At 42.5% G+C, this 14,689-nt stretch overlaps 1 protein-coding gene across 3 annotated transcripts in view; it reads left to right on the top strand.

Annotated features, from left to right (window-relative positions):
• Positions 1–13,103, top strand: part of Med1 (mediator complex subunit 1) — a 37,545-nt gene extending 24,442 nt beyond the window's left edge. For 2 of the 3 annotated variants that reach the window (XM_042670954.1, XM_042670961.1), the window contains 4 exons: positions 627–828; positions 6,260–6,355; positions 6,465–6,570; positions 8,128–13,103. In XM_042670954.1, coding sequence (XP_042526888.1) covers positions 627–828; positions 6,260–6,355; positions 6,465–6,570; positions 8,128–11,359 — 3,636 coding nt within the window. In that variant the 3' untranslated portion in view covers positions 11,360–13,103. The remainder of the gene's footprint in view (positions 1–626; positions 829–6,259; positions 6,356–6,464; positions 6,571–8,127) is intronic. The other variant, XM_042670969.1, reaches the window with a different exon arrangement.
• Positions 13,104–14,689: the final 1,586 nt, after the last annotated feature.

A 14,689-nucleotide genomic window follows, 5' to 3' on the forward strand; every position in this document is an offset into this window, starting at 1 on the left:
GGGCTGGCTTTGAACCGTGATCCTCAGATCTCAGCCTCCTGAGTAGCTAGGATTACAGGCGTGAGCCACCAGCGCCTGGCTGAATCTATCTTCTTATAACCTCACCATGTTAGGAACTGACCAGCATAGAACATGTACTAAAAAGGAATCTTATCATCCAAATGAATAACTGATTAGCATTTATAATATCTAGTAGTCAAAGAATTCTGAAATTTTATTACATCCCAAGATGTTACTGTGCTTTTTTCTTTTGCTTTCTTTTGTTTTCTTGTGGTACCAGTACTGGGGCTTGGACACAAGGCCTGGGCACTTTCCCTTATTCACTTGAGGCTGACATTCTACTACTAGAGCCACAGCTCCAATTCTGACTTTTAAGTAGTTAAATTGAGATAGGATTTTGTCTGCCTGCCTGCCTACTTGTCTACCTGCCTGCTTGTCTGCTGGGACTAGCTTTGAACTGTGATTCTCAGATCTCAGTCTCCTGAATAGTAGGATTATAGAAGTGAGTGATCAGCACCTGGCCTCACTGTACTCTTTAAAGGAGTAGGTTTTCTTTCAGGATAGTCTGTGTTGCAGTACAATAAGTAAATAAATAGCATTCATTTATTTGTTCTTTTTTTGCCCAGGCTCTTCCAGGTCAGCAACACTGTTATTTTCTCAACAAAGATGCTCCTCTTCCAGATGGACGAAGTCTACAAGGAACACTGGTTAGCAAAATCACCTTTCAGCATCCTGGCCGAGTTCCTCTTATCCTCAATATGATTAGACATCAAGTGGCCTATAATACCCTAATTGGAAGCTGTGTCAAAAGAACTATTTTAAAAGAAGGTACTCCTATTCTGTTTTAAATTCTTACTAGAAAATGGACACTGATTATTCTAGTTGTTCTTTAATTTGGTGAACCAAGTCAACTATGGTAGTGCCCACGTGTAGTCCCAGCACTGAGGAAACAGAAACATGAGTACCCTCTCATAAAAGCAAGGGCCTGCCAGGCACCAGTGGTTCACGCCTATAATCCTAGCGACTCAGAAGACTGAGATCTGATTATCACAGTTCAAAGCCAGCCCAGGCAAGAAATCTGTGAAACTCTTACCTCCAGACCACCAAAAAGCCAGAAGTAGAGCAGTAGCACAAATGGTATTGCACTGGCCTTGAGCAAAATTACTCAGGGACAATGCCCAAGACCTGAGTTCAAGGCCCAAGACTAGTTTAAAAAAAAAAAGACTAGGGATTTTGTTAAGAATTCTTGCCCAGGGGCTGGGAAGGTGGCTCAGTGGTAGAGCACTTGCCTTGCATGCTTGAGGCCCTGGGTTCGATTCCTCAGCACCACATAAGAAAAAAAACGGAAGTGGCGCTATGGCTCAAGTGGTAGAGCACTAGCCTTGAGCTGAAGAGCTGAGGGACAGCGCCCATGCCCAGAGTTCAGGCCCCACGACCGGACCCAAAAAAAAAAAAGAATTCTTGCCCAGAATGCCCAAGGATTTAAGATCAAGTCCTGCAAACAAATCAGAATAAAAACTTCAGGAACTTGGTAGCTATTGAAACTCTTGTGGAAAGAAAACTCCAGGTGTTTTGATTTCCACACCTAGATGAACTGAGTTAGACTGCCATTGCAAGGAATTGGGAATTTAACCATCCAAATGGTTTTGATAGGAGCACCAGTTTGTGTTCAATTTGATATTAATTGGTTAGTGGAAATAAAGTGAGATTTCTTGATGGCTAAATATTAGGTTGTTAGGACAATGTCTAGTTCTTTGCATATGTTTCCCTCTACTCTTTGGAGAACTATATCCTATAGCATCAAAACAGTGAGATCTAGGCCAGGTGCTAGTAAGTTTGAAATTTAAGGATCATAGTTGAAGCTAGGCTAGATAGGAAAGTCCATGAGACTCTTACTTCCAATCAGAAGTGGAGCTGTGGTTCAAGTGGTAGAGTGTCAGCCTTAAGCCAAAACACTAAGGGGGAGAATACACAGGATTTGAGTTGAAGGCCAGTATTGGCATGCACAAAAAGTAAGACCTTATACTCTTCTGTTTTTCTTTAGTATTCTGAAACTTGAAAGAATTTTTTAGTCAGTTCGTTATTTAGAAGGTTTGCTGAAAATTTTAGCTATTCTAGCTAATGATAGTTAAATTTTTTTGTCAGTTGTAGGGTTTGAACTCAGGGCCTGGGCACTATCCCTGATCTCTTTGCCCAAGGCTAAAGCTCTACCACTTTGAGCCGTAGCACCACTTCTGCTTTTCTCGTGGTGAATTGGAGATAAGAGTCTCATGGACTTTCTGCACAGGCTGGCTTTGAATAACAATACTCAAGTCTGAGCCTACTGAGAAGCTAGGAATACAGATGTGAGCCACAAGCACCTGGCCACAGTTAATTTTTTATCTTGGACATAAAGCATTCCAATGTTAAATTATATATCAATGAAAATGGTAGGGAAGAAGAAACAGATTGTAAACCAGGAGAAAATTTTATGTTAGAAAGAAATGCTTTGGAAATAAGAATTTTGAAATAAGAACTTTTTTTTTTGGGCGGGGGGCCTTGAACTCTGGGCCTGGGCGCTGTTCCTCAGCTCTTCAGCTCAAGGCCAGTGCTCTACCACTTGAGCCACAGAGCCACTTCTGGCATTTTTCTTTTTGCTTATGTGGTGCTGAGGAATCAAACCCAGGGCCTCATGCATGCAAGGCAATTGCTCTACCACTGAGCCACCTTCCCAGCCCCCAAGAAATGAGAAATTTTTGAGAAAATAATAACATAGATCAAGCAAATGTAGTTCTTGTACTACATGTGTTTGAATCCTACAAGAATTCTCTAAATAGCTCAGAGTTTGAAAATTGGTTTTCACCAAGTAGTCATAGAACTAACTCTATAGAGATGTGTGATTCCCCCTCCCCTCATGAAAGTATGTGATCCTTCTATCTGGACTTTAAGAATATATGGTTCAGCTGGGCACCAGTGGCTCATGCCTGTAATACTAGCTACTCCGGAGAATAAGATGTGAGGATCGTGGTTCAAAGCCAGCCCAGGCAGGAAAGTCTATGAGACTCTTTTTTTTTTTTTTTTTTTTGGGTCTGGTTGTGGGGCCTGAACTCTGGGCCTGGGCACTGTCCCTCAGCTCTTCAGCTCAAGGCTAGCGCTCTACCACTGGAGCCACAGCTCCACTTCTAGCTTTTTTCTTTTTTTTGCTTACGTGGTGCTGAGGAATCGAACCCAGGGCCTCATACATGCAAGGCAAGCGCTCTACCACTGAGCCACCTTCCCAGCCCCCAAGTCCATGAGACTCTTACAGTTAACCACCAGAAAACCAGAAGTGGTGCTGTGGCTCAAGTGGTAGAGCACTCACCTTGAGCTGAAGAGCACAGGGACAGCACCCAAGCCCAGAGTTGAAGCCCCATGAAGCGCTCAGTGGTAGAGCGCTTGCCTTGCATGCATGAGGCCCTGGGTTCCATTCCTCAGCACCACATAAGCAAAAAGAAAAAAACCAGAAGTGGTGCTGTGGCTCAAGTGGTAGAGTGCTAGCCTTGAGCTGAAGAGCTGAGGGACAGTGCTCAGGCCCAGAGTTCAGGCCCCATGACCGGACCTCCCCCTCCACCCCCCCAAAAAATAAATAAATAAAATATATATATGGTTAAAAAACCAAAGTTTAAAGTTGGGCATCAATGGCTCATGCCTGTAGTCCTGGCTACTCAGTAGGCTGAAATCTGAGGTTTGGGGGTTCAAAGCTAGTCTATGAGACTCTTTTTTTATTTTTATTATTTTGCCAGTCCTGGGCTTGAACTCTGGGCACTATCCCTGAGCCTCTTTGTGCTCAAGGCTAGTGCTCTACCATTTGGTTCTCACTGACTTTCCTGCCCTTGGCTGGCTTTGAAGTTCATCCTCATATCTCAGCCTCCTCCTAAATAGCTAGGATTATAGGTGTGAGCCATCAGCCCCCAGATCGTGAGATTCCTTGTCTCCAGTAAACAATTCAGAAAAAGGTGGAAGTGGTGCTGTATCTCAGTGGTAGAGTGCTAGCCTTGAGCACAATGAGGCTCAGGGACAGTGCCCAGGCCTTGAGTTCAAGCCCCAAGACTGACTAATTAATTAAACACATGAAAAGAAAACAAAGATTGGAGGTTGAGTTCTAGCTCAGTGGTAATGCACAAGTCATCATTGTGCATATCTATAATCCTAATACTTGGGAATGCTGAGGTAGGAGGATTGAGTTCCAGGCCAGGTGACAGTGGTTCACCCAGTTCCAGACAAAGTAGGGCAGAAAGTTTAGGAGTCTCTGATCCCTGAACCACTTAGTGGGCATGTTGAGGTGCTCCTGTTATTATCCCAGCTTTGTGGGAGGCTAAGATCAAGATTATTTTAATTTCAGGCTAATCTGAGGGAAAACGTTCACAAGACTCCATCTTGACAGAACAGGGTATATGTGTGGCATATACCTGTCATCCTAGTTAAAATGTAAAGGCTAAAATCAAGGACTAGGAGGCTTGGCAAAAATCAGGACTCAATCTCAAAAATAACCAGAGCAAATGGCCTAGAAGTGTGGCTTAAGCAGTGTAGCAATTACCTAGCAAACGTGAAGGCCTGAGTTCAGAAGTTCCTGGCCAGCCTGAGCATATAGCAGATTCACTGGGGTATGCAGCAAGAGTATGTCTCAAAAACAATTAAATAAATGAAAATAAAACCAGGACTAAAGTTTAGCTTAGCAATAGTGTGCTTGGCTAGTAAGTGCAAAGTCCTGGATTTAATGCTAAGGACTACAAATAACAATAAACAACCTATAATGATAGTTAAATGTATGTGTTTAAATACATCATCTTGAATTATATAGCCTTGACATGTGTCTGCTTACCAACTATCTTAATGGCACTCTACTAGAAAAGGGCCAGTGCTACTTTTTTTTTTTTTTTTTTGTCGGTCGTGGGGCTTGAACTCTGGGCCTGGGCGCTGTCCCTCAGCTCTTCAGCTCAAGGCGAGCGCTCTACCACTTGAGCTACAGCGCCACTTCCGGTTTTCTGGTGTTTTATTGGAGATAGGAGTCTCACGGTCTCTCCTGCCCGGGCTGGCTTTGAACTGCGATCCTCAGATCTCAGCCTCCTGAGTAGCTAGGATTACAGGCGTGAGCCACCAGCGCCTGGCGGCCAGTGCTACTTTGAATAACTTTGGACTGTATAGCCAACAGCTGTAAACACTGATAGAAAACAGTGTTTATGGTAGTAGTTCTGAATGGCTGCTTATCAAATAGAATGAAAATTTTTTTTAAGAGCCAGTTGTAGTAGCACATACCTATAATCCCAAGCCAAGCTGAGCAAGACCCTATCTCAAAACAAAATAAAATAATACTGCTTATGTTTTCAGAGTACTTTTTGCTAGTTAACTGGAGATAAGAGTCTGATGGACCTGCCTGGCTAGTTTGGCTTGGAACCTTGATCCTCAAATTTCAGCCTCCTGAGTAGCTAGGATTACAGGCATAAGCCACTGGCCCCAGGCCACTTCTGGCTTGTTAATTGGAGATGAGAGAGTCAGGGACTTTTTTTTTGCCTAGACTGTTTTCATACTGGGATTCTCAGATCTCAGACTCCTGAATTGCTAGGAGTACCCATCTGGTTGCTGTATCAGATATCCTTTTCTTAGAAAATTGAAAGTTCAGCCGGGCGCTGGTGGCTCACGCCTGTAATCCTAGCTACTCAGGAGGCTGAGATCTGAGGATCGCGGTTCAAAGCCAGCCCGGGCAGGAGAGACTCCTATCTCCAATAAACCACCAGAAAACCGGAAGTGGCGCTGTAGCTCAAGTGGTAGAGCGCTCGCCTTGAGCTGAAGAGCTGAGGGACAGCGCCCAGGCCCAGAGTTCAAGCCCCACGGCCGACAAAAAAAAAGAAAAGAAAATTGAAAGTTCAGCCTGGGAATGTGGCTCAGTGGTAGAGTGCTTGCTTCACATGCATGAGGCCCTGGGTTCAAATTCCTCAGCACCACATAAGCAGAAAAACCGGAAGTGGGTGCTGTGGCTCAAGTAGTAGAGTGCTAGCCTTGAGCTGAAGAGCTAAGGGACAGGTGCCCAGGCCAGTTCAAGTTCCAAGACCGACAAAAAAAAAAAATTGAAAATTCCATTACTTTTTTGTTCTGGAGAAATGTATAATAAATGGCAATTTATTGGAATCTGATTTCTCCTATTTGTGGGCTACTTAGTTTCCAAGAAGGGAAAAAAAGTTTATTATTCACTTGTCCTATGTCATATATTTTGTTCATTTTATGATCTTTTTGTACCTTTTAGATTGTCCTGGGCTTCTTCAGTTTGAAGTATGTCCCCTCTCAGAATCCCGTTTCAGTGTATCTTTTCAGCATCCTGTGAATGATTCCCTGGTGTGTGGTGAGTTGTTTGGGTACAAATCCTTTTGGGAGCAGTTTCATCCTTGTATCACTTCGAAGGTCAGAAACTGAGTATATCACACCTGTTTCCTCAATATTTTGTCTTGCAGTGGTAATGGATGTGCAGGACTCAACACATGTCAGCTGTAAACTCTACAAGGGACTGTCAGATGCACTCATCTGCACAGATGACTTCATTGCCAAAGTTGTTCAAAGGTAGCACTGGCCCTTGTCCATCAGAGTATCATTAATATATCTATCTATAAATACGTTGCTTTTAGTACTAGAATGAATTACAAATAAAGGAGAAAAGAAATTGGTCATTGCTTTGAATTCACTTTTCTCTGCTTTTGATTTAAAAAATAAACTGAGCTTTTTATTTTTTTTTAAGTATAATAAAAGTACTAAGAAACAAGGTAGGTAACTTCCGGCCTTGTATGGGTGTTACTTCAAGGTGACAGAAAGGAAATAATACTGTTTGTTTCCTTTTCTTCACCTGATGTTATTTGCTACTTTTTTTTTTTTTTTTTTTGGCAAGTCCTGGGGCTTGGACTCAGTGCCTAGGCAATGTCCCTGAGCTTCTTTTGCTCAAGGCTTGCACTCTACCACTTGAGCCACAGCATCACATCTGGCTTTTTCTGTTCATGTGGTACTGAAGAATTAAACCCGGGGCTTCATGCATGCTAGGCAAGCACTCTACCATTAAGCCACAATTCCAGCCCTCATTTGCCACATTTTAACAACCATGTTAAATGTCAGTGTATGAGGAGATGCATTAGACACTTTAATAATATTGATAATGTTTTTCTAATTCAGTAGCTGTTGTCCTAATTTTGTAAGTTTTATTGGAACACTGCTGTGACAGCTTTCAAGCTAAGATGGCATAGTAATTCAACAAAACTTCTATGATTAATAATGCTGCCAATATTACTGTCTGACTTGATAAGAAAAAGTTTGCTAGGGGCTTATGTGTCTAACCCCAGCTACTCCAGAAATGGAGATCAAAAGGGTTGTGTTTAAGACTAGGATCTTTTCAGTCCAGAATTTTGCTTGGTGATGAGCACCTTTCACCTCAGCTTCATGGGAGGTCCCAGGTAGGAGATTACAGTCTAAGGCCCTTCCAGGACAAAAAAAAGAAAAATAAAGAGGCCTTACCTGAAAAACAACAAGCTAAAAAAGGCTAGGAGTATAGCTCCAGTGATAGAGTACCTGGCTAGCAAATGTGAAATCCTGGCTCAACTATCAGTACCACCAAAAAAAAAAACAGAAAAATAAGGAAAAAGAAAAAAAAGGAAAGTTTACTGATACATATTTATCTGGGAGATAAATGTGGTTTGTTTATGGTTTATGTTTCATAAGAATCAGCAACTACCTACCAGTCAGATTCTTTTTAAATAAATCTGCCCAAAACTATTCTTGTATTACAGAATATTTGCCTTAACCTGAAAAACTACTTAGTACAAACTAATATTGACTTACCTAAATCTAAGCCAAAATTTGAGCTTGTTTTCCTTAATGAAACAATTGGTTTTGGGAAGTAGAAGTGTTGCTCAAATGGTAGAGTATAAGCTTTGAACAAAAAGGCCAAGGGAGAGCAGGAAACCCTGAGTTCTAACCCCATTTTTGTAAATAAATTTCATAAATTTATTGGCTTTGGGATGGGAATATGGCTCAAATGATTAAAGTACCTATCTGGCTCCAACCTCAGAAAAACTGATTTTTTTCCAGCAGGTAGGGCAATGTTAACTTTGCTTTTTCCATCTTATCTTACAGGTGTATGTCCATCCCTGTGACGATGAGGGCTATTCGGAGGAAGGCTGAAACCATTCAGGCTGACACCCCAGCTCTGTCCCTCATTGCAGAGACAGTTGAAGACATGGTGAAAAAGAACCTGCCCCCGGCTAGCAGCCCAGGGTATGGCATGACCACAGGCAACAACCCAATGAGTGGTACCACTACACCAACCAACACCTTTCCGGGGGGTCCCATTACCACCTTGTTTAATATGAGCATGAGCATCAAAGATCGGCATGAGTCGGTGGGCCATGGGGAGGACTTCAGCAAGGTGTCTCAGAACCCAATTCTTACCAGTTTGTTGCAAATCACAGGGAACGGGGGGTCTACCATTGGCTCGAGTCCGACCCCTCCTCATCACACGCCGCCACCTGTCTCTTCGATGGCCGGCAACACCAAGAACCACCCGATGCTCATGAACCTTCTTAAAGATAATCCTGCCCAGGATTTCTCAACCCTTTATGGAAGCAGCCCTTTAGAAAGGCAGAACTCCTCTTCCGGCTCACCCCGGATGGAAATGTGCCCGGGGAGCAACAAGACCAAGAAAAAGAAGTCATCAAGATTACCACCTGACAAACCCAAGCACCAGACGGAAGATGATTTTCAGAGAGAGCTGTTTTCAATGGATGTCGATTCACAGAACCCAATCTTTGATGTCAACATGACAGCTGACACGCTGGATACGCCACACATCACTCCAGCTCCAAGCCAGTGTAGCACTCCCCCAACAACTTACCCACAACCAGTACCTCACCCCCAACCCAGTATTCAGAGGATGGTCCGACTATCCAGTTCAGACAGCATTGGCCCAGATGTAACTGATATTCTTTCAGACATTGCAGAAGAGGCTTCTAAGCTTCCCAGCACTAGTGATGATTGCCCACCCATTGGTACCCCTGTTCGAGATTCTTCAAGTTCTGGGCATTCTCAGAGTGCACTCTTTGACTCTGATGTCTTTCAAACTAATAATAATGAAAATCCATACACTGATCCAGCTGACCTTATTGCAGATGCTGCTGGAAGCCCCAGTAGTGATTCTCCTACCAATCATTTCTTTCCTGATGGAGTAGATTTCAATCCTGATTTATTGAACAGCCAGAGCCAAAGTGGTTTTGGAGAAGAATATTTTGATGAAAGCAGCCAAAGTGGGGATAATGATGATTTCAAAGGATTTGCATCTCAGGCACTGAATACTTTAGGAGTGCCAATGCTGGGAGGTGATAATGGGGAGACAAAATTTAAAGGCAATAGCCAGGCTGACACAGTTGATTTCAGTATTATATCAGTAGCTGGTAAGGCTTTGGGTCCTGCAGATCTTATGGAGCATCACAGTGGTAGCCAGAGTCCTTTATTAGCCACTGGGGACTTAGGGAAAGAAAAGGCTCAAAAGAGAGTCAAGGAAGGCAATGGCACCAGTAATAGTAGTCTGTCAGGCCCAGACAGTAAACCAGGAAAACGCAGCCGGACCCCTTCTAATGATGGGAAAAGCAAAGATAAGCCTCCAAAGCGGAAGAAGGCAGACACTGAGGGAAAGTCTCCATCTCACAGTTCTTCTAATCGACCTTTTACTCCACCTACCAGTACTGGTGGGTCCAAATCTCCAGGCAGTTCAGGAAGATCTCAGACTCCCCCAGGTGTTGCCACACCACCCATTCCCAAAATCACTATTCAGATTCCTAAGGGAACAGTAATGGTGGGCAAGCCCTCTTCTCACAGTCAGTATGCCAGCAGTGGTTCTGTGTCTTCCTCAGGCAGCAAAAGCCACCATAGCCATTCTTCCTCCTCTTCATCTGCTTCCACTTCAGGCAAGATGAAAAGCAGTAAGTCAGAAGGTTCATCAAGTTCTAAGTTAAGCAGCAGTATGTATTCTAGCCAAGGGTCTTCTGGATCTAGTCAGTCCAAAAATTCATCCCAGTCTGGGGGGAAGCCAGGCTCCTCTCCTATTACCAAACATGGACTGAGTAGTGGCTCTAGCAGCAGCAAGATGAAACCTCAAGGCAAGCCATCATCACTTATGAATCCTTCTTTAAGTAAACCAAACATATCCCCTTCTCATTCAAGGCCTCCTGGAGGTTCTGATAAACTTGCCTCTCCAATGAAGCCTGTTCCTGGCACTCCCCCATCCTCCAAAGCCAAGTCCCCTATCAGTTCAGGTTCTGGTGGTTCTCACATGTCAGGAACTAGTTCAAGCTCTGGCATGAAGTCATCTTCAGGGTTAGGATCCTCAGCCTCACTGTCCCAGAAAACTCCCCCATCATCTAATACTTGTACAACATCTTCCTCTTCATTTTCCTCAAGTGGCTCTTCCATGTCATCTTCTCAGAACCAGCATGGAAGTTCTAAAGGGAAGTCTCCCAGCAGAAACAAGAAGCCATCCTTGACAGCTGTCATAGATAAGCTGAAGCACGGGGTTGTCACCAGTGGTCCAGGGGGTGAAGATCCAATGGATGGTCAAATGGGAATGAGCACAAATTCTTCGAGCCATCCCATGTCCTCCAAACATAACATGTCAGGAGGAGAGTTCCAGGGCAAGCGTGAGAAAAGTGATAAAGACAAATCAAAGGTTTCCACCTCTGGGGGGTCAGTAGATTCTTCTAAGAAGACTTCAGAGTCAAAAAATGTAGGGAGCACAGGTGTGGCAAAAATTATCATCAGCAAGCATGATGGTGGCTCCCCCAGCATAAAAGCCAAAGTGACTTTGCAGAAACCTGGGGAAAGTACTGGAGAAGGGCTAAGGCCACAGATGGCCTCTTCCAAAAACTATGGCTCTCCAATGATAAGTGGTTCCACTCCAAAACATGAACGTGGCTCTCCCAGCCATAGTAAGTCGCCAGCATATACCCCCCAGAATCTGGACAGTGAAAGTGAGTCAGGGTCCTCTATAGCAGAGAAATCTTACCAGAACAGTCCCAGTTCAGATGATGGCATCCGACCACTTCCAGAATACAGCACAGAGAAGCATAAGAAGCACAAAAAGGAAAAGAAGAAAGTTAAAGACAAAGATAGAGACCGGGACAAAGACCGAGACAAGAAAAAGTCTCATAGCATCAAGTCAGAGAGTTGGTCTAAATCACCGATCTCTTCAGACCAATCCTTGTCTTTGACAAGTAACACAATTCTGTCTGCAGACAGGCCTTCAAGGCTAAGCCCTGAATTTATGATTGGGGAGGAAGATGATGATCTTATGGATGTGGCTCTGATTGGCAGTTAGGAACCTTATTTTCTAAATAGATATGGCCAGGGAGGAACTAACGTTTATATGTAAACCAACACAAAGGGGTGACTCAGACAGATCTGATTTATGTTTGGGTGGAAAAAGGCATAGCTTTGATACTAAGCCAAGTGATTTTAGAAAGGTATATTCAGACCCTATTAAAGAGATCCCATGGTTTGATAATACCAATAATTTCTATTCCTCTGCCAGGAAGAACATGTTAAAAATACTTGCTTAGGAAAGGGACAGGGAGAGGGAAGGGTGGGAAAACAGTTTAGTGGGAAATACTCATTTTTCTCCCTCTTTTAGGCCCTTATTAGGCCATGTTTTGAACACATTTTAGTGCATGCATTTAAGGGCTGGGCAGAAAATGAAAAAGCAATACATTCCTTGATGCATTTGCATGAAGGTGGTTCACCTTTGGGTAGTTGTCCATTTGAGGCATGGACACTGAAAGACATTTGTCATGTTGGACACAAGCAATGTCTGGTGTCAGAAGTGATTGAGGGAGAGATGATGATTTTAACTATTTATTTGTAATATTTTAACCCTTTTATGTTTTTATGCAGTGTTTCTAAATCTATGAGGCTTAGGGTTCAGGATGATGGGAAGCAAGGTTTATTGGTGATTAGAGAGCTTATTGCTTGGGCTTGATACTACAGCATTAAGCCCAAATAGTAGTCAGAGCCCACCTTTGGAGTTACATAGAGAAACCAAAAATTATTTTAGGAAGTTTTTCATAGAGTTCATACATCATAGGAATAAATACTAGGAGTTACCTCCCTGTGGAGGTGATTGATTTATAATCCTTTTCCTTTTAAAAAAGGTAGGGTGTCTTTGGGATTTAAACATGTATTCAGATATAGTAAGGTGTAATGTGGGACAGCCTTCCTGAACCAGTGGCATGAAAACCTTTACAGAATTAATAGTTCTCCTATTCCACAATGTGCCAAAAGTCTGCATCTCAGCATTTATTTGCAGGAGAACTGATGCCATTCCTAAGAGCTGGGCTCTTTGTCTCTCTGCACCACAAGGAGGAGTTCAGACTTTAATACTTCACTGTAGTGCTCCCTGAGATAAAACAGTAAAAAGAATTTGCAGCCATAGTTCACTTAAAATGATTTCAAGCTCACTTAAATAATGGGGGCCTGGAATGCTTGTGAGCATGAAGATAAACCCTTGCTACTGTGTAGCAATACAATTGGACCTTTTTGGAAAACAGGTCTGACTCTGGATTCTGGGGGACATCAATAAGAAGCCCTTCTCATAAATATAGAAATCCAGGAGACCATTTGAGTACAACAGAAGTTCTCAGTATTTGGAGGGTCCTCTCAAAATTCTGCGGCCTTACTTTGATTTTGACACCTGCACTGTGCCATTCCTGATGATTCCATTCAGGATCTCTATCTGCGGGGTGGGGCATAATCCCCAGCACAACTCTTCCGGATTAGAAACAAACAAAAAAAAGCCAGATGATTCATGTGTGTGTGTGTGTGTCATAAGTGGAATGACTTCATCAGATGTGGAAGAAGATTATATTCAACCATTTCTACAGGTTGGAGTTAGCATAGAATTGGAAAATCCACTTTGGCTTTCTTTCCCAACTGTCTCATTTCCTCCAGTGTTCCTTTCTTGGTCATCAGCTCTGCTACTTTTATGTCCCAAGGTAATAAGTCGGAAATGAAATGTTGCAAAGTGGAACATGTTATCAGTTACTGTATCAGTCAAATATCTTGGGTGACACTAAGGAGGACATGGGCAAGGTGCTTTATCTTGTGATGCTTATACAGTAGCAGTCTCAGAACATAACTGAGTTGGATTTCTCACAAGTATCTAGTTTTGAATCCTGTCCCATTTGTTTCTGCAGGAAAACTAAAAAGTTACATGGTTTTTAAGTTCTGGGTGGGGAAAAGCTTGTAGAAAACATACTGCATAGTATCAGGGGTTCAGCTCCTCCAAGCAGAGCCAACAAATACCAGAATGAGTAAACTGGGAAGCTTTCTGTCTTCTTTCTGTCTTCATACCAGATCAGAGAATCCCAAGATAGGATCTGGATGAAGGATAAGCCCCTGAAATGTTGATGGGCACACCCCACACACTGACCCAACATCTGCATTTGCTTAACAGGGAGCTGGGGCTAAACTGTTTCACCCTGCCTGAGAACCAGGGAGCACTGCATTTCTCCACAGGGTGGAGGAGAAGAGGCAGAATAAACCAAGCCTGGGAACCTCCCTCCTATCTAGGTGTACTCTCCTGTTTCAAAAGACAACAAGGATATGAAGTCAACTTCTACCTATCTTTTGCTGCTGGTGTCTTATATATTAGTTTGACCTGATTATTCTGTCTTTTGGCTTCATATTGGGGATTCTTCGTCAAAATCTGTTCTGATGTATATGAAGATTTCAGATTCAAATTCAGTGTGTCTTAAAACAGTGTTTTCAGGGTGGGAAGGGCTGAAACTGGATAAAATTGTTGCCAAAAAAAAAAAGAGGTTGATGACTCTTGAAAAGGATTTTCCTTCTCCAGGCCAAGGTCTGAAAATCTAGTGCAGCCATATCATGAACTTTCTGAAGAACCCTTTCAGGGAGCCAGTGATTCATACAGTATCCACACACTTGAATCACAGCAGATGTCAGTTTAGGAAACATTCATAATCCCTTGGCAATCTTATTTTCCCCCTTTCATTTCTATCTCTGCTCCGTGTTTCTATCTTTGAGTTTGTTTTGGAGGAGCAGCAGGTGTTTCGTATCTCAGAAGCTAGTTTAGAAATTAATGCTCAACTAAATGGTGAGCTTTAAATTCTGCGTTTAAAATGCACATCAGGAGCAGAGGGGAGGGTCTTTTCTAAAAAGGAATCAAATTTGATTGTGTGTACGGCAGTTCTGTAAATATTTTGGGTTTTCTGTTTTCATTTTTTGAAAGTAGACAAAATCTGTGGGAATTTTTTCCTGAAACATTAAAAAGTGTTTATTTACATGCAAATAAATTTCTTTGATAAAATTAATATGGCTACTATGTGTGATGAAATTTTGACCTGTGAATACTTTTCATTTGTTCAGCTTTTCAGAAATCAAAGTTTTTTTTTTAAATTAACTCCCCTTAGTATCACACTAAATGAGTCTACAAAAGACCTGTGAAGATTGTTTTCATTACATTTGACTTAGTGTGCCAATTTTTATACCTTGTGTACTTACTTTAGGTAAGACTAAATTTGAAGGCTAGAGAGAGTACTTGGGATCAGAGAATATAGTAATATAATATGGAATTGAGAAATGAGTTTTCTTTTTTGTCTCCCTCTCTCCCTCTCCCTTTTGAACTTCATCTCCC

Source organism: Dipodomys spectabilis, unplaced genomic scaffold, assembly GCF_019054845.1.
Source record: "Dipodomys spectabilis isolate Male_0828 unplaced genomic scaffold, ASM1905484v1 ptg000018l, whole genome shotgun sequence".
NCBI lineage: Eukaryota > Metazoa > Chordata > Mammalia > Rodentia > Heteromyidae > Dipodomys > Dipodomys spectabilis.